This window comes from Canis lupus, chromosome 10 (assembly GCF_003254725.2).
Source record: "Canis lupus dingo isolate Sandy chromosome 10, ASM325472v2, whole genome shotgun sequence".
NCBI lineage: Eukaryota > Metazoa > Chordata > Mammalia > Carnivora > Canidae > Canis > Canis lupus.
In genome coordinates, this window is record NC_064252.1 from 20,885,826 (window position 1) to 20,903,990 (window position 18,165).

The 18,165-nt window shown below is 61.0% G+C and overlaps 1 protein-coding gene across 8 annotated transcripts in view; it reads left to right on the forward strand.

Annotated features, from left to right (window-relative positions):
- WNT7B (Wnt family member 7B) overlaps positions 1 to 18,165 on the forward strand; it is a 49,558-nt gene that overhangs the window by 17,435 nt on the left and 13,958 nt on the right. For 7 of the 8 annotated variants that reach the window (XR_007413415.1, XM_025456506.3, XM_025456497.3 and 4 more), the window contains exon 2: positions 8,288 to 8,514. Coding sequence is in view for 7 of the 8 variants with exons in the window: in XM_025456506.3 (XP_025312291.1) it covers positions 8,288 to 8,514 (227 nt within the window). In the remaining variant the exon portion in view is untranslated. The remainder of the gene's footprint in view (positions 1 to 8,287; positions 8,515 to 18,165) is intronic. The other variant, XM_049115244.1, reaches the window with a different exon arrangement.

Consider the following 18,165-nt stretch of genomic DNA (forward strand, 5'->3'; position numbering starts at 1 on the left):
GTGTTCCATGCTGACCGCGGAGGGTCGGCCGTGCCTGGCCTGGTGCCGCATGCGCTGGGGAATAAGACAAGGCCCCTGCCACCCTGGTGCCAGCAGCAGGGACTGGGGGTTGGCCTGCTGGAGAGAGTTTGTGACTCAGCCCCTGGCATGAGTTGGGGTCCTCCAAATGCAGCCTTCTGCCCCCTGGGGACCAGCAGGGGAGGATGGCCCTCCAGGTAGACGAGTGACCACCCCCCAGCTGTCTCTGAGGGGCAGGGACAGGGATGATGAGGCACGGGCCAGTCTGGGGGCAGAAGTGTGGGTCCCAGCCCCTGTCCCCTACTTTCCTTCCCTGAGCGACTCAGCAGGTGGCTGGACCTTTCTGGACCTCTGGTTCCTATTCCGAGAGAATAATAATAATGATAATAATAATAAAACACCTTCCCACTGAGGGGAAGAATCCAGCACATGCCAGGTGCTCGCTCTGCCCTGAGGCGCTAATTCTGAACAGCTTGGGGGTCTACGTTAGACTCTTGGCTGCTGGGACGGGATTTGGAGGCTCGTTACCTCCTGAGTGACGCAGGGGTGTCCTGTGTGGGACGAGGGAGGGCAGGATGGCTCTAGTCCTAGGCGTAAATGAGATGCTGGCTCCCCCATTGGACTCCTCTCTGGGTCTTGGGGTCCCTGATCATGAGGTGACCTGGATGCTATTCTTCAAGGAAGTTGATAGAAGGAGGCTGCCCCAAGGAGCCCCTGGGCTGGGCCTCGGCAGGAGGGGGGGCTTGACCTACACGGGGTCTTAGCCAGAGTGGCCGCGGCCCTGCACTCTGTCCTCTCCCAGCCTCGGACAGCCCTGGGAGGCTGCCTGGCAGGGCCTGGCCCCGCTGGTGGCCCGGCTCCTCTGGGCACAGGGACGGCGGCAGGTGCGCAGCTCTGCACACGGGCCTCCAGGGCTGGGAGGGTGCAGGCTGAGAGCGGGAGGGCACCGTCTGGCACAGGCCCAATTATGAAGCCCGCCATCCCCACGCCAGCCCCCAGGGGGTCCTGTCCACCCTCCTCGTTGCCCCAGGAACCGCTGAAACAGCCTGTCTCTCTCCTCTTTCTTAAAAAAATTATTTTATTTATTTGAGAGAGAGTGGGGGGAGGGGCAGAGGGAGAGAATCTCAAAAAGACTCCCAGCTGAGCACGGAGTGGGATGATGATGACTGATGATGACGATGACGATGACTGGGCTCCATCCCAGGGCCCTTGAGATCATGACCTGCATGGAAACCAAGATTCGGATGCTTAACCCATGGAGCCACCCCGGTGCTCCAGCGTGTCTCCTTTGGGGAGGGGGGTTCACAAAGGCTGAGGGCCCAGTGGGGACAGGCTGGCTGCATCTGTGGGTGGAGCCTGGCCGGGATGGGGGTGGGGAACCGGGCAGGTGGGCAGCCCGCAGAGGATCTAGGCTGTGAATGCCCTTTGGCTTTTTGTTTGTTTGTTTTTTAGATTTTATTTATTTTCTTTTTACTTATTTGAATGAGAGAAAGAAAGCAAAGAGGATGGGGAGGAGCAGAGGGAGAGGGACAAGCAGACTCTGTGCTGAGCGCAGAGCCCAATGTGGGGCTCAAACTCATGACCGAGATCATGACCTGAGCTGAGATCAAGAGCCAGACGCTTAACCCACTGAGCCACCCAGGTGCCCCCTGAATGACCTTTGATCCTGGGGCCTCTGTGAGCCTGGATTTGGGCTGCACCCTGGCCTATCTGGCTCTGCTTGGAGCCGGGGCGGGGGGAGGTGGTGGTGGGGGGCTGGCCCAACCCCGCAGAGGCCTCCCCAAGGACCTGCTGCTGCAGGAGGGGCCAGCACCCCAAGGCCGGGCGCACACCGACAAGGCGCAAGGGGATGACTGTTAACGTTCCTATTGAATTTCTTAAATGTGCTTTCCTTAATTTATTGTAAGAAAACTTTTCCTTCTGATTTTGCCAGCCCTACAAAGTTCTGGATTGCTATATTTTGCTTTTTGTTGAGATATAACTTACGTAAAGTGCAGAAGTCTCCAGTGAGCTCAATGAGTTCAGGTCAGTAATGAGTCCTCCGTGAGGGTTAATAGTGGCCAACCGTGACAACCGTGACACCCGCTCCTCATAGGCCCAGCATCATGTGCTCTCCCTGCAGCCTGACAGACCGGGGGGCTGTCACTACTCCCACTTGGCAGATGTGGAAGCCGAGGCACAGAAAGGTTAAGGAGTTTACCTAAGGTCTCACAGCCAGGAGGAGGCAGGGCCAGGGTTCCAACCAAGCTGGCTGGCTCCAGTGCTCACATGCCGACCCTCCACGGGGCTGCCGCATGGGTGACGGGGAACCCGGCTAATGCCATAGCAAGTGTCCCACCCTCGTGGCCACTTCTTTGCCATCTCTCACCGGGCGGTGGTCACCTGGCCCCTCACTCTCTGGCATCCCCTAGTCTGAGAGGCAGCCCTGACCCCTTGGGACCTCTGGCAGGTGGGAAGAGCTTCCTGTTGTCCCTGGTAGCCCCTGATGGCACCCAGTGACCGGTGCCAGGATGCAGCAGGAAAGCACATCCCCATCCCCTGCTGCCTTCAACACCTCTGCTCTCACATTGGACACCCGTCTGGTCAGCAGTCCCAGGCTTCCTGCTCCTCCCTCTCCTGCAAGCTCCCTTCGTGACGCTGGTCCAGGCCAGGGGTGAGGAACATTTCCAGATTTTTGGCTTTGCCCACGCCTCCTGGCATCTTGCCTTTGTTGCCAGGCCCCTGAATAGCACGAGGAGATGAGCCTGGAGCAGAATCTTCCGTGGACAAAGTTGGCTTCTCTGTGCTCAGGGCCACTCCGAACCTCCTTGCTGGCTCTCCCGGGGCACCTGGGTGGGCAGCTGGAGGCTCAGAAGCCACCCGGGGGGCCCTTGCTGCTTGGGGTTGAGAGCCAGGCCCACCCTGTGGGCAGCTTGCGGAGGAATAAGACTGCCACTTATTCCAGGATGCGGCCTGCGCTCCCCCTCCTCCCCCTCCTCCCTCCTCCCCTCTCCTCTCCTTGCCCTCTTCCTCCCACCCTCTTCTCCTCTCCTGAGGTAACCAATTTCTAGTTCTCAGGTATATTTGCCTCTTTCCACTCTGGCAGATTCCCTAACAGGGCTGGTGGCCCACAGCTGCTGCCTCCGCCCTCCCAGTGGGAGAAGCAGGGTGGCCAAGGCCTGGGGAGTGGCCGGCCGAGGCCTCTCGGAGGGCAGTGGTCAGACTCGCTGTGAACGCAGGCTGCGGGCGAGGGAAGGGGCCGGTGGCTGAGACCTCACCCTCCAGCAGTGGAAGCTGTCCATAAAGCTGGAATGAATTAATGAGTGACCTTGGGGGATTTTAAGCAAGAGAGGCATTTAAAGCTGTGTTTCGAGACTCGAAAGTGGGCATAGCATCTGCTCTAGGCCGTCCTCTGGTACTTGTTATGCACCTGCTCTGTGCGGTGCACTGGACCACAGCGCTGCCTCCGCCTGAGTTCTGGAAGCGGAGACCGGGCTCTGAGCCTGGCTGTGCAGCCTCAGGCCCATGCCCTGGCCTCTCTAGGCTGCAGTCTGCACGGCTGTAACCTGGGGCTGTAAGGAGAGAGGATTGAGACCCAGCAGCGGCCCGTATTGTCCGCGCCCAGTGCTCAGAATGGGCGCATTTAATATTGTGAGTGGAGAGATCCCCCCCATTGTAAGGCAGACGATTCCGAAATGATTTCTGAATTAGCGGCTGTATCCGGTTATTTATGCTCCTGGTGCAAAATACCGTGTGACTGTATTCCCTGATGCCTTTACTTCACCTTTGACCCACACACTGGCTGCAGGGGGCTGGCGGGCGGCTCTTGGGCATCCCACTCCATCAGCCCCACACGTCCTGGGATGCCTACAAGCCAGGATCAGTCCCTTTCTACCTGTCCCCCCCCCGATGTCCAAGCGTGCAGAAGTCCCATGTATTGACAGAATTTTATTTTATTTTTTAAGATTTTAAAAAAAGATTTATTTATTTATTTATTCATGATAGACATAGAGAGAGAGAGAGAGAGAGGCAGAGACACAGGCAGAGGGAGAAGCAGGCTCCATGCCGGGAGCCGGACGCGGGACTCGATCCCGGGACTCCAGGATCGCCCCTGGGTCAAAGGCAGCTGCCAAACCACTGAGCCACCCGGGGATCCCTTTTTAAAGATTTTTAAAAAATTATTTATTCATGATAGTCATAGAGAGATGAGAGAGAGGAGAGACACAGGCAGAGGGAGAAGCAGGCTCCATGCCGGGAGCCCGATGCGGGACTCAATCCCGGGTCTCCAGGATCACGACCTGGGCCAAAGGCAGATGCTCAACCGCTGAGCCACGCAGGCTCGACAGAATTTTAAAAAATTGTGCTTACTTGACGGGATGAGCACTGGTGATAAGCTATATGTTGGCAAATTGAACTCCAATAAAAAAATAATAATAAATAAAAAAATAAAAAATTGTGCTTAAAAGATGCATCACATACAGTTTGCCCTTTTAACTGTTTTGAAGTGTGTCCTTCGGAGGCGCATCAGTGCACTCCCCCTGCTGGGGGCTCCGTAATAGTCACTGTCGTCACCCCCATGCCTCCTCTCTGTGGCCCCAGGCGACCATGGGTCCACTTTCTGCCTCTCCGGTGGTGCCTTTGCTGGACACTTCATGTGAATGCGACCACACGATGTGCAGTGTTTGTGTCTGACTTCTTTCATGTAAAATACTCCCGGGGAGCCACGCTTCATCCCCGTTTCTGACCAAATAGCATTCCATGGCGCAGATGGAGCACACCTGTCTGCCCATTCAGCCACTGGTGGGGACGTGGGTTCTTTCTGACCCTGGGCTCTGCGGATAGTGCTGCTGTGAACATGCACGCGTGCACAAGCTCTTGCTTGAACACCTGTCTTCAGTCCTTCAGGGCACAGACCAAGGAGTGGAATTGCTGGGTTCTAGAATTCTATGTTCCGTTTTCTGAGGAACTTCCCGACCGTCGTCCACAGCGGCTGCCCCATTGTCCCCTCCCGCTGGCGATGCGCGAGGGTTCCGGTTTCCCCACGGCCTGCCAACACCTGGTGTTTTCTGTTGTTTTGACCTGTAGGCATCTTAGCGGGTGTGAGGTGGCACCGCACTGGTTTTGATTTGCCTTTCCCTCGTGAGCAATATTCAGAGTCTTTTCACTCGCTTGTGGGCCGTTTCCTGCTCTTCTCTGGAGAAATGCCTGTTCAAGTCCTCTGACTGTTTTTTAAATTGGATTGTCCTCTTGTTGTGAAGATGTAGGAGCTCTTTCGGATGTGATCTTTGAGTATTTACTCATTTGTCCGGCCATTCACAGCTACAGGGGGTGGGCAGCCCCCGGAACCCCGCATTTAGCCCAGACCTGGTCCTGTGCTCAGGTGCTTGTGGTCTGCTGGGGAGGCTGGATGTGGAAAGAGCCACGGTGAGAGCCCACGGGTGAGGTTGGGACTCGCGGGACAGGTGCCCACCGTGTGCTTCCTCGGTGCCTGGGGGCCAAGAGGTTTGAGCTCGGGGGACTTGCACGTGGGCACATGACATGTAGAGTTTGCCAGACAGAAAAAGGGAGAAGGAGCGGCATCCCAGGCAGGGGACCCGCATAAGCGAAGGTGGCTGGGTGGTGGGAGGCCAGATCCCGGGAAGCCTCCGATTCTACGCCAAGGAGCCTGGGGAGCTATGGATGGGCTTTGAGCAGGGGAGTGACATGGTCAGACCTGGGTGCCGACAGGGGACTGCCTGGAGGCGAGAGACCAGGGCTGCAGTGATCTGTTTCGGCCCCTGGGGTCCATCCTCAGTCCAATGGGGTCCCTTTGCCCAACTCCTCCCCCAGCAGGGTTCTTACCCCAGGCAGCAGGGGCTCTGCAGCCTGGAGACTGCTGCAAGAATTTGGGTCTGGGGAGCTTGCTTTCAGCGTCCAGGATCCCAAGCGGGCTCCTTCCCGAGGCGTGGAGGCTGGTTCCCATCCATCTCAGTTCCCCGGGTCGGTTTTCTGAGCATCTACAATTACTTTGGGCTGAATTCCCCAGATTCCAGCCCGCTCCCAGCCCAACCCGCCCAGATGCTCTTCCTCCATGCCAGCCTCGGGCATTTCTGCCATTGTGCCCGTGGGAGACCCAGGGGGGTCTTGGCCAGATTAGCGAGTGGGGCGGGCAGGCCGTGGGGATTGAGTGTCGCCGGGGCTCACGCCACACGGGGACTTTCCCAGCTGGCTGTGGGTGCTTGGCTGCCCTGGAAAAACACTGACTTGTTTCTCTCCAGAAAGGGGCTGGCAGCCAGCGGGCAGGAACAGGGAACTCAGTGCGCCAGGAGGCCAGGGCCGTGGGCATCAGCTTTGGGGAGCTCCTCGTGGTCTCCCTCATTCCCACACTCTGTCCCTCACCCAGCCAGCCTGGCCTCTTGTTTGGGAGCCAGATGCCACTCTGAAACTCAGCTGTTGCCCACGGGTGTGCCCAAGCCAGCCCCCCCACCCCTTCCAGCACAGTGTCTGCCCTCGTCTGGGTGCTCAAAACCAAATAACTGGTACAGCTTCTGAGGGACACAGTTTGGTGGTTCCTCAAAAAGCTGAAAAAATGATCTTATGACCCAGCAATTCCACTCCTGGGAATATGCACCCCCCCCCAAATTGAAAACAGGGACTCAAACAAAAACTCACACACCCGTGTTCGTAGCAGCACCGTTCACAATTGCCGAGAGGCGGAGCAAGCCAGTGCCCCGCCACCGGGGGAGTAGATACACAGGAGGTGGTCCCTCCACAAAATGGAATATTATTCAGCCATAAAAAGGATGGAAGCACCGACACCTGCTACAATGTGGCTGAGCCTGGGAAGCATGATGCTGAGCGAAAGGACCCAGGCAGGAAAGGTCACCTACTATGTGATTGCATCTCTGCGGAATGTCTAGGACAGGCGAATCCACAGGGACAGAAAGCAGATTTGTGGTTGCAGGGCCTGGTACGGGGGGCGGGGGTGCGGAGAAGGGGGTAGGGAGTACCTGCTGAGAGGCATGGGGTTTTCATTTTGGGGGTGGTGACAACATCCTGGAATGTGGTAGAGGTGGTGGTTGCATGTCTATGAGCCACAGAACTGAACGCTTTAAAAATGGTTAGCTGCATGATCTTTTTTTTTTTTTTTAAAGATTTTATTTATTTATTCATGAGAGACACAGAGAGGCAGAGACACAGGCAGAGGGAGAAGCAGGCTCCCTGCAGGGAGCCCAGTATGGGACTTGATCCCAGGACTCCAGGATCACACCCTGAGCCGAAGGCAGGTCCTAAACCCCTGAGCCACCTAGGGATCCCCTAGCTGCATGATCTGCGAATGTCACCTTGTGACATGAACATGCTGACGCCACCTCTGTGCACAGAAAGTGAGTCTGGCGGGTGCCTTCCTGTCTCTGGCCAGGGCCCGGAGGGCAGAGGGTGCCAGATTAATTATACGGCACCCCCCTGGGGACCACTCTGAGGATACAGTGTTGCAGGGAGGACCCTGCCCAGCCCAGCGCAGGGTGGGCGCTCCGTGCACGCCAGCGGCTGCTTCCTCCCCGAGTCCACCTGGTCGTCCAGAAGCGAGTGACTGACAGCAGCAGGTGTCCCCATGGGTGCAGCCTTTCTCCCCGAGATTGTCTGGTCTGAGCTTACGTCGTGGTGGTGGTGGTGGTGGTAGGGGTGGAGGTCAGATGTTTTACACTCCCATTTCACGGATGTGAATACTGAGGCTCAGAGAGGCAGAGCGCCTTCCCCAAGATTACAAGACGGGCTGCAAATGGATTCAGGACCCTGTGGGCTCGGCTCCCAGCCAGCTCAGCAGCCTGCCGGGCCCAGGAACCCCCAGCGGAGCCCAGGAGCTACAAGAGATGGGGAAGTCCAGTGGTCAGGATTTGGGGGCTGGCTGTGGACAGTTTGGAGCTGATGGTTGATGAATCCCAGGCGTGAGGTTGGGTGACCCGACGGGTCTGTGTGTCTGACTCAGAGGCATGCGGGGCTGTGGTTCTCGCATCCCATGGGACGGCGGTTGATTCCCGGGATGCGTGACCTATGGTTCTTGCCCCCCCCGGGCCGAGGAGGCACGGGCGCCAGTGCCTTTTCAAGCTAGGATCGTGCCTCTTGGCCAACGGGAAATGGATTCTCGAGGGTGGGAGCTGTTTGGTGGCCCGGCGGCAGCAGAACTCGGCAGGAGGGGGGCCCGCGGAAGCCCCTGGCGGACTGGGGGCCTGGGCAGGGGAGGGCGGCAGGTGGAGGGCAGGGGTCTCGGGCGCAGCCACTCACCTCCCCATGTCCCCTTGCCTCTCCACAGAGCGCTGTCATCCGTCGTGGCCCTGGGAGCCAACATCATCTGCAACAAGATTCCCGGCTTGGCCCCGCGGCAGCGCGCCATCTGCCAGAGCCGGCCCGATGCCATCATCGTGATCGGGGAGGGGGCGCAGATGGGCATCAACGAGTGCCAGTACCAGTTCCGCTTCGGACGCTGGAACTGCTCCGCCCTCGGCGAGAAGACTGTCTTCGGGCAAGAGCTCCGAGTAGGTAAGGGCACCTCTGGGCTCGCAGGGACCCACCACCAGGGCTTCAGGGGCCAGGCCACCCCCCGCCCACCCCCCACTGCCCCCCGCTCCAGGGCCGCACCGTCCCCAGTGCCTCCGCCAGAGCGGCTTGCCCTGTGCCCACCTCCGGGCCTGGCCTGCTGGGGGCCCGGCACCCCAGGGAGACCCAACCGTGTGAGTGGATGAGGGGCATCTCGCCGGGCCATGGGGCTGGAGGACGTCGCTCGGGCGAGGTTGTGAGGCCCGGGCAGCAAGGTGCAGTGGCTAGAGGCACGCCCCGCTCGGCAGCTGCGTGGACCTCGGCGCCACTTCATCTCTCCTGCCTCAGTTCTCTAGCTGGAAATGGGATGAGAGCAGGAGCTCCTACATGGGGTTCTGGGGCGAGGGCTCGAGGCGGATGGTGCCGTTGATGTGGAAGGAATTCCAGGCCGAGGGCAGGCACAAGCAGAGACTAATGGGATGCTGTGCACACGTGTATGGGAGCGCCGAGGAGCCTGACAGGCTGGAGGGCACGGTGGTGGGGGACGGGTGTGCAGGTGGAATCCGGCCGGGGAAGGGGCTGGGGCTCCAATTCTGTGAGCAGTGGCAGCTCCCGAGGTCTGGCAAGCAGAGGTGGCCAGGTGCCTGCTGGCCGAGCCCCACTGCATGGCTGTGCACAGTCCCCAGGCCACATGCTCCATCTCTGTGTCTTCCCAGCCCTGAGGGAGGCCTCGTGGTGCCCATTTTACAGGGGTGGGGAGCTTGAAGGGAGAAGTGGGGCTTCCAGAGCCCCATCTAGGTTGGGATCTTGGAATCCGGCTGCGTGTCCCTGGGGCATGGCACTTGGGGCTGCCCAGGCCTTTCTGTCCTCGGTCCTGACGAGCTCTGAGCATCGGGGGCCCTCATCTGGGTTCCTCGAGCCTCTCTCGGGCCTGCACGCAGTAGGTACTCACTAAACTGCCGCTGAACCGGTGACGGTGGGGAGGTGATGCAACCTGCCCTTCCAGGAGGGTCAGATGGGGGAGTGATAACTTGGGGGCACAGCGCCAGGTGTGCAGGGGGTACCCTGTTACTTCAGACCCCAGCCTGTAGGCACAACACGTCCTTCCGATTCCAGTGGGCTGAGGAGCCACAGCTGCCGGGACCCAGGCCAGAGCCAAGCTCTGCGAGGTTTGGAACGCCTGGCATAGGGCTGGGGGTGGTGCAGGGGAAAGCCCCCAGGGCCCCTTTGCGGTGAGCAGGCTGTGGGTGGCACCTGGCACAGGCGGGAGGGTGGCACCGCCCCCTCCCTGGGGCCCCACCACCCAAGTGCAGCTCCCTCCCTGCAGGTGCCAGCTGGGGAGGGTGGGGCTGCCCGCCCCGTCCTCTGCAGTCGGGAGGGCGTCGGCACCGGGGCCTGCTTAGTGCCAGGTGTCCGCTTGCCTGCCTGGCCTCTCACCCCCAAGACTCCGGGCTCTGGGGGCAGCAGTGAGCACCCCCACGGCGCAGCTGCATTGCAAGGTCACCTGCGGCCACAGGGTTTGCACACGGAGGAGCTTGGGTTCAGATCCAGATCCCCATCTGCCACCATGTCTGTTAGTCCTTGCTTCCTCCCTGTGTAGAGAGATGGGCAGTGGAGATGGTCCCGTGGCTTGACAGAGGGTCCCATGGCTTCGGGACCACGAGACACAGGCAGTGAGGGAGACGGGGCCACTCTGAGCCTCTTCTCAGGGTCAGGTCCCAGGCAGGGGGTCACCAGTGGTGCACAATAAATGCCAATAAAGAGCCTGAGAGGAGTGGCGTTGGCCCCACCGATGACCTGCCCCCCCCATAGTGGACCCTACCAGGGCCCACCCAGATTACCTGCACTGACTGTTGGGGAGCCCCGGGGTCCCAGATAATGGCTCACAGCTGTTCCTTCTGGACACTAGCCCAGCAGGGAGGGGCCTGGGGGGTCTGCAGCTTGGCCCACGGGGAGGGTCGGCCACGACCAAGGAGGCACTGATGCAGGGGTGAGGCTGGGGGGTGCTCCGCACTGCTTTCAGGCTCCGATTCCCGGGAGCCCACCCGAGGCACCTCCTCTCACCTCCATGAGCATTTCAGAGGCAAACCTTCCAGCGGAGCTGTCGGCACCCAACACCCCCACCCCTCACCTTCCTGCTCCCGCAGCCCCTGACCCGGCCGTCAGTAACCCTCATGTGGCCGACCCATCCCCTCTTCCCCTTATCTCCCCGGCTGCTCCTCTGAGCCCTGAGCCCTAGCCCCAGTCTGCTCTCCATGGGGCCACACCCAGTGTGGCCGCTCCCCGGGGACCGCTCAGCGAGGTTGGCCCATGGGAACCTCTGACTCAACATGCTCAGCATCTTGTTGCTGGAATCTGCCATCCCTGACCTTCCTCCCCAGACCTGAGCACCTGTCGTCTCAGCAGAAGCCTGGTGTCGTTGTTCCCGTCCCTCCCTCCACCCTGCCCCACGGCCACGCAGGACCTGCCTCTCTGGCCCTCCCCTGGCAGCTGCCTCCCCTCCAGCCCTGGCCAGGCTGTGTCACTCCCTCCCTCCCTCCAGGACCTGCAGCAGCTCCCCTATTGCCCCAGGATAAAGGGAGCTCCCCAGCCTGGAGCCTGAGTAATCCCTGCCGTACATCACCCCGGCCCCTCTTCATCCCTTCTGGGAACCAGGGCTTCTGCCTGGCTGACACCCTCTTCCCAGAGCAAGCCGTCCCTTTTCTCCTCTGGGACTTTCCCCCCCGCTGCCTATAGCCCGGGGAGGCCCTCCCCTCGGCTCTGCTTATTCGCGTCTGATTTCCCTGGAGAAGACCCCCTGAGCCCCTGTGCCCTTGCTGGCTCCTCCTGCCCACCGCGGCCGGGCTCGTCCTGGTGCTCCGTTCTCAGGCTCTCTCAGCCCCAGGCCAGCTGGGCACCTGCCTCTGCTCTGCCCCCGGGGGGCTTCCTGCCACCTGGCTGAGGCTTCCTGCCCTCCCTGGCCCCGGCCTGGCCCCCATTTGAGCCGGGAGGGTGGTCTCGGCAGGCACCTGCTCCTCCCAGAACTCGGCGCTGGGAGTCGTGAGCAGGAAGTGGGGCCGAGCGGCGAAGCCAGGCCGTGGCAGAGGCATGCGGCTGCCCCGGGCACGAGACGGGAGATGGGCCATGAGCTGGCAGGCAGCCGGGGGCACTCGTGGGAGCGGCCACTCAAGCGGTGCCAATTAATGATTGGCCCCAAGTGGGGGGATGGCCTGGGTAGGTGGGGACGGCCCCCTTTAGGCCTTGCCTGTGACCTTGGGCCATGTCTAAATCTTGAGAACTGACGGGAAAACCTTTCAAGGGGCAAACGAACCCCCGTGCAAAGTTCCATCCCCTTTTCCAGCACCTGGTGCTGTTGCTTGCATACCTCCAGGGACGAGGAGCTCACTACTCCAGATGAGCTAGATCTTTCTTATGATGCTGCTGCACTGGCTTTGCTCTGAGGCCCCACCCCCTCCAGGTGCTAGTTGTCCAGCTCCCTTCAGGGAGTCAGCCCCCCCCCCCCACAGTGTCACCTCATGTCTGGTGGCCTCCATTCTCTGGAGCCCACCCTGGGGCCTATTTCCTCATTTAGCGAGGGCTGCTTGTAGCCAGGTTCCTCCTGGCCCGTCTCTCCTGTTAGCTGGCAGTGAGCTCGGGGAGGGAGGGTGAATGTGTCCCCAGCTCAGCTGTCTTCTGCCCTGGGGCGGGCAGGGGCATGACACGAGAGTTGGGGGGTGCACTTGTATTCCAGGGATGCTTGTTAAAAGCCTGGGCCCCCCATGACCCCAAGCAAAGCAGAGCGTTTCTTACAGGCACCGTATTCAAGTCGGGACTGTGGGAAGGGCTCCCCTGACAGGGTGATATATGTAAGCTGAGACCCGAGAATCAGAGTGACCCAGACCAGCCTGGGGTGAGCACAGGGAAGGGGGTTCCAGACAGAGGGAACAGCAAGGCCAAGGCCCAGAGGCCAGAAAGCGGATGGTACTTTCCAGGAACTGCAGGAGGCTGCACCAGAGGGCCGGGAGATCTGGGCCCAGAGCAGGGGCGGAGCTGGGGTGCAGCGACCCCGAGGGCCCCGCGGAAGGTGGGGAAGGTTCTGAGCAGGAGAGGGACTTCCCTAGAACGCTGGCACCCTCCAGCGGCTGCCCCACCCCCTGCCCGGGCCCTGAGCCCTGTGGGACCCACTGGCACGGGCACAGGGGGTACAGCTCTGTGCACTCCAGCACCCCCCCTCCCTGAGCTGCCATGGAACACCGAGTCCCGCCCATCATGTGCAGCCTCAGACATGACCAGGCATAGGGGCCGCCCCTAATCCCGGCTCATGTGGCTGCCTGGGGCTGGCGGCTTGCTTTGCGGCAGGGGCTCGGCAGAGGCCCTGGGCTCTGGGACAATCCGAGGGCGCAGAGTGACTTACCTCCGAGTGTCTGAGACAGGAGGGAAGGTCTTGGGGCTTCAGGCAGGAACCTCAGAGGGGAGGCCTGACTCCGGGGTCTTCCGTGACGGCCGTGTGCCGGGGCGCCTTGCCCGGGGTTTTGCCGGCCAGGCTCAGGTGACGTGTGACATTGGTGCCCGGGGGGAGGAGGGCAAGCTGACATGCGCCGTGAGTGTAAGACACGCAACAGGCTCTGGAGCCATCCAAAGGCAAAATCTTTTGTCCAAGCAAAATCTCTCTTAAATCATCTTCGCAACGAGCACATGCTGCAGGGGTCCCGTTGGACATATTGGGCAAATAAACCATGTCGTGAAGATGAAGTCCACCTGGTTATTCTCGGTTCCCTTCAGTGACACACGTGGCGCCCGTGAGACTTCTTGAGTCAGCCTGGGCAGGCCGGGCGCGGACCCTTGAACCCAGATCTGACTCCGGCTCTGGCGGGACGGCGCAGGGTGAGGGCAGAGGGTCCCTCGCTGGCTGCTTCCCCGGGGCAGCGCTGGAGTGTGCGGGCGACTGCCCTGGCGCTCCCTGGTGTTCGGCCTGCATGCACTGAGTGCCCGCTGTGTGTGGGTCCTGGGGGCCGGGCGCCGGCGGGTCCAGTGAAGGCCACCGGCCCTGCTCTTGGAACCTCGTGCGCAGGGTGTCCTGGTCACACACGGGACCTGGACACGGGCTCGTGCCCTCCCGCACCGGGGGCTGAGGCTGGGGCCAGGGCTCTGCCGGGACGTGGGGTCTCTCCTGGGGATGGCGGGCAGGAAAATCCTCCACTTCCTCAGTGCCCACACTGGGGTTCTGCCCAAGGGGTCCAGGGCTCTGGGCTCTGGGCCTCTGAGTGTGGGTGGGCCTTCACCCTTGGCCTCTGAGAGCCAATGCCTGGCCGACCTCAGCTGGTCTCCAAGCCCCACTCCTCCTGCTTCCCTGCTGAGAGGATCGGTCCTTTTTTTTTTTTTTTTTTTAAAGATTTTATTTATTTATTCATATGAAAGACACAGAGAGAGAGGCAGAGGGAGAAGCAGGCTCCATGCAGGGAGCCCAATGTGGGACTCGATCCCCGGTCTCCAGGATCACGGCCTGAGCCAAAGGCAGGCGCCAAACTGCTGAGCCACCCAGGGATCCCCGGATCGTTCCTTTCTGCTGTGGCTGCAGCCCCCCCAGAAGGCCAGCTGCGGGTGGACCCTTCCATAGAGCTCATCCAGGTTTTGCTGTCCGTGCACCATAGGTGGGAGATGGAGGCTCGGGGGTGGGTGTGGGGGGCTGATGACTCCCCCAAGGTCACAGACTGCTAGGGCCTAGGGATTTGAACCCAGCAGTCCAGCACTGTGTCCCGGCAGGACTCCGGTGCCTGGAGGCCATAGGATCACCTGGGGGAGGAAGGGTTCTGATGCCACCAGGTCCCCACACAAGCAGTTGCTGATTTGCCACGAGCCAGGACGAGGGCACGTTCACGAGGGCGGGCTGTGGGAGGCTGACCTCCCCAACAAGAGGGGCTGCCAGAAGCCAGGGCTGCAGGAGAGGCTTTCCCAGGCTCCCCAGAGCTCTGGGGACGGGGGAAAGCTCCTGGAAGACCGTCCCAGCTGGGGACACAGAGCCTGAGGCTCAGGCGCATGCTGCCCCTCACCGTGTGGCCCTAAGCCAGGCTCTGCGCACTCTGGGCCTGGTGACCCTGTGCCCCAGGGGAGCACGGCCCACCGGGAGGCCCGCTGCGTGGCCTGTGAGGGCCTCACTGGGTCAGAACAAAGGCCTCGGGCGTTCGGGGGTGCCGGCGTGTTTGGACCTGGCGTGGCTTTTTCTAGTGCTGTGTTTATGACAAGAGCAGGAAAGAGCTTAGTGTGGAGACACTGACTCAGCCACAGGTGAGCTCACCCCAGGTGAGCTGGGGTGGGGGCCGGGGCAGGGCAGGCGGAGGAGAGGCAGAGGGACAGATGGGGACAGCGGGAAAGGGAGGCAGAGAACCCAAGAAAGAGGGACAGACAGAGGGACAGAGGACAACACACACACACACAGGCACGCCCAGAGCACCCAGTCAGCCTCGGCGCACCCACGTGCACCTGCGCCAAGCCCAGGGTCTCAGCCGGTTCTGAGATGGGGGGTGAGAGCCGCCCACACGCTTGGAGCACCTGCTGCAAGCTGTCCCCCTGTGCTAACTCACTCATGCGCATGGGCCCCTGCGAGGAGGATACTTCACTACCCCCCACCCCAGGCAGGTGCAGACACAGGTGTGTTGGGGGGCAGCCTGCCCGCCTGTCACGGGGCAGAGCCTGCATCGGACCCCAGTGGTCCAGGCCAGGCCCCCAGGGGAACCACAGGCCAGGCTGGGGCAGGGGGAGGGGGCTGGCGGGCCGGGACTCTGGGCTTCCCACTCCTCATCACCACAAATAGGGATTTGGGACCTTGCCCGGCTTAGCAGCATCTCTGAGGCGGCCCCTGTCATCCCTCCTGGCGCTGGAGCCCCTGAGCCTGAGCCGCCTGTGTGCTGGGGTATAGCTCAGGCGGGGAGTTACATGCCCCTGGCGGCTCGCTGGCCCCACCCTGGGTCCCTGGACCTCTGCCCCCAGCTCCCATGCCCCCTAAAACCCAGACGTGGGCACTGCACCTGCTTGCCTGGGTGACACCTGCGTGGCCTGGGGTGTCCCCTGGCCTCCCTCGCCTCAGTCTCTCCACTCACATGCTGAGTGTGGAGGGTGGTACTCTCGCATCTGCTTCTGAGCTTGGGAGGGGCTGGGGGCTGCGTGGGGCAGGAGTGGGGGCTCAGATGCACTCACCAGCCGGCAGCGTCCCACCGGCCAGGCCTCAGGCCTTCATCCCATGTCCCTGCCGGATCTCAGCCGGCGCCCCTGTTCTGACCTGCTTCTCAGGGAGATCCAAAGCTCCCTGCTAAGGATGTTTGGAACCCACTGCACTGGCTTCACATGTTATGGGGGGACACTGAGGCTCAGGGGAGTGAGGGGCCAGGGAGGGTCACCCAGGAGCCCTGGTTCCATCTGGGTTGGCCCCTGTGATGGTGATGAACATCCCCCTTGGGCGCCCAGCTTCCCCGGCCTCCCTTCTGCTGTACCCTGGGGCCCCCCAGCCTGTGGTTCTGAGGCAGCTCCCGATTTCCCCCAAACCTGGTCCTCTGCCCCACTCTCCAAGTGACAGCCCGCCAGCTGCCCAGGCCCCATGTCGGGAGACTTACAGACACGTCTTTCCCTGAACCCTAACCCAGCCCAACTGTTGATCTCGTTGCTTCCAGCCTCAAGACTGCATCCCAAGCCCAGCCGTCCTCACCTCCACCTGGCAGGCCACCTGTGTTTCTTACCCAGACCCTGGTGCCCTGTGCCCACTGTGCCACCCACAGTCAGAGGAAGGGACTTTTCAATGTCCCCTGTCCTCCTCTTCTTAAAGTCCAGCCCCCTCCCATGGGCTTCCCAAGTCAATGCGGTGGGGCCCACTTCATGTTTGACCCTGTCTGCGGGGTCCGACCGCTCATGCCCATCCCGTTCCCTCCTGGAGGCCTTAGCATGGCAGTGCCCTCTGCCCACACACCGTTCCCTGCACCTGTGCATGGCTCGTGTCTCTCATCATACGGGGTCTCCCCCTCCCTGGCCTGCCTCAGTCACCTGTCCTGCTGACCCTCCCTGTTTTTGACTGAGGCCTGCTGCCTATGCTCTCGGGGGACCCCCTCCCAGCCGCTGGCGCCCTGGCTGGGTGCTCAGCCCTGAGCTGGGGCCTCACCCCTGGGGCTCTGGGGGTTTGGCCAGGAGGGCAGGCTGTGCTCGGTGTTGGGGCCAGACGGTAACACAGAGGAGGGCAGGGGCTGACGCCAGCCAGCCGGGGTGGGAGGCAGGACAGTGCGCCTTCCCCGTCTGGCTGGTGGGGAACAGTCTGAGTGTGACTCTGGGGTCCTGGCCCAGATCCCAGTTCCATGGCTGGCCTGCAGGTGACCTTGGGCCAGTCACCTGCCTCCTCTGAGCCCAGCATCCTAACTGTGAGTGTCTAAATAGAGGACAGGTCATGTGCAACCCCTAAAAACCACTAAGGGCTGTGTGTCTTCCTGACAGCTTGTGGGACCACAATCCATGTACCCCACAATTCATCAGTGTCAGTGTCCGATTCCGTGGTTTCTAGTCTCTTGATGGAATTGCATACCCATCGCCGCCTTCAGTTTTAGGACGTTTTCATCACCCCAAAAAGAAACCCTGTGCCCCTCGGCTATCATCTTCCAAGCCCCCAGCCTTTGGCAACACTAATCTGCTTCCTGTCCCCGAGGGATGGACCTGTTCTGGAAACTTCACGCCAGTGGGATCCTACACCAGATGGTCTTTGGCGACTGGCGTCTTTCACTCCGTGCTACAGCGTGTGTCCGTGTTTGAGTCCCTTCCATGGCTGGGGGTTCCTCCGTTTGGGGGCCAGCCCACCTCTTGGTTATCTGTTCGTTGCTGATGGACGCTGGGGCGTAGTTACGTAGAAGTTTCTGCGTGGACACACCTGTTCATTTCCCTCAGGGCTGCACCTGAGTTTCTGAGTTTCTGAGTCCTGTAGCGATTCTATGATTAACCCTTTGAGGAGCTGCCTATGTGTTTCCACAGGGGCTATGGCATTTGTCATCTGTCACCCCCCGGGGCCCCGACCCCGGCAGCGCATGAGGGTTCAGGTGTCCCTGCGTCTGCGCTGACACTATTGTCGTCTGTCTTATTTCATCCCCACCCCAGGTGGGGGTGGAGTGACATCTCACTGTGGGTCCTTGATGGCTCGTGACGTTGAGCATCTTCCGCGAGCTTACTGGGGTTTGTTTACCGTCCGGAGGAACATCTTTTTGCATCCTCGGCCCATTTTTCATAGGTTATTTGCCTTTTTATTATTGAGTTATAGAGAATGCCGTATTTAAGGGGGGGCCAGTACAGGTTGGCAGAGGGGCAAGGGGAACTGAACGGTGTTGGCCACAAGCACGGGATGTGCGTGGAGGCACGCACTTGCTCACACTCACGGGAGCTATGGTGGTGTGCAAGCCCAGATGTACGCCCGGGGCCACACGTGTGTGCAGGTGGGCAGAGGTACATCCACGGAGATCCTGGTGTGGCGTATCACTTGTGAGGGGCAGGCCTGTCCCCGGGGCCCTCTGGCACGGCCGCTTGGCTGTATCTGAGCATTATCTTCATTTGGCAGGTGGGGAGACTGAGGCACGAAGGGCCCCTTGACTGGTCCGAGGTCTCCCAACTGGCCTGTTTGGGGGTCTAGACGTGAACTTGAGGTGTCAGGCTCTG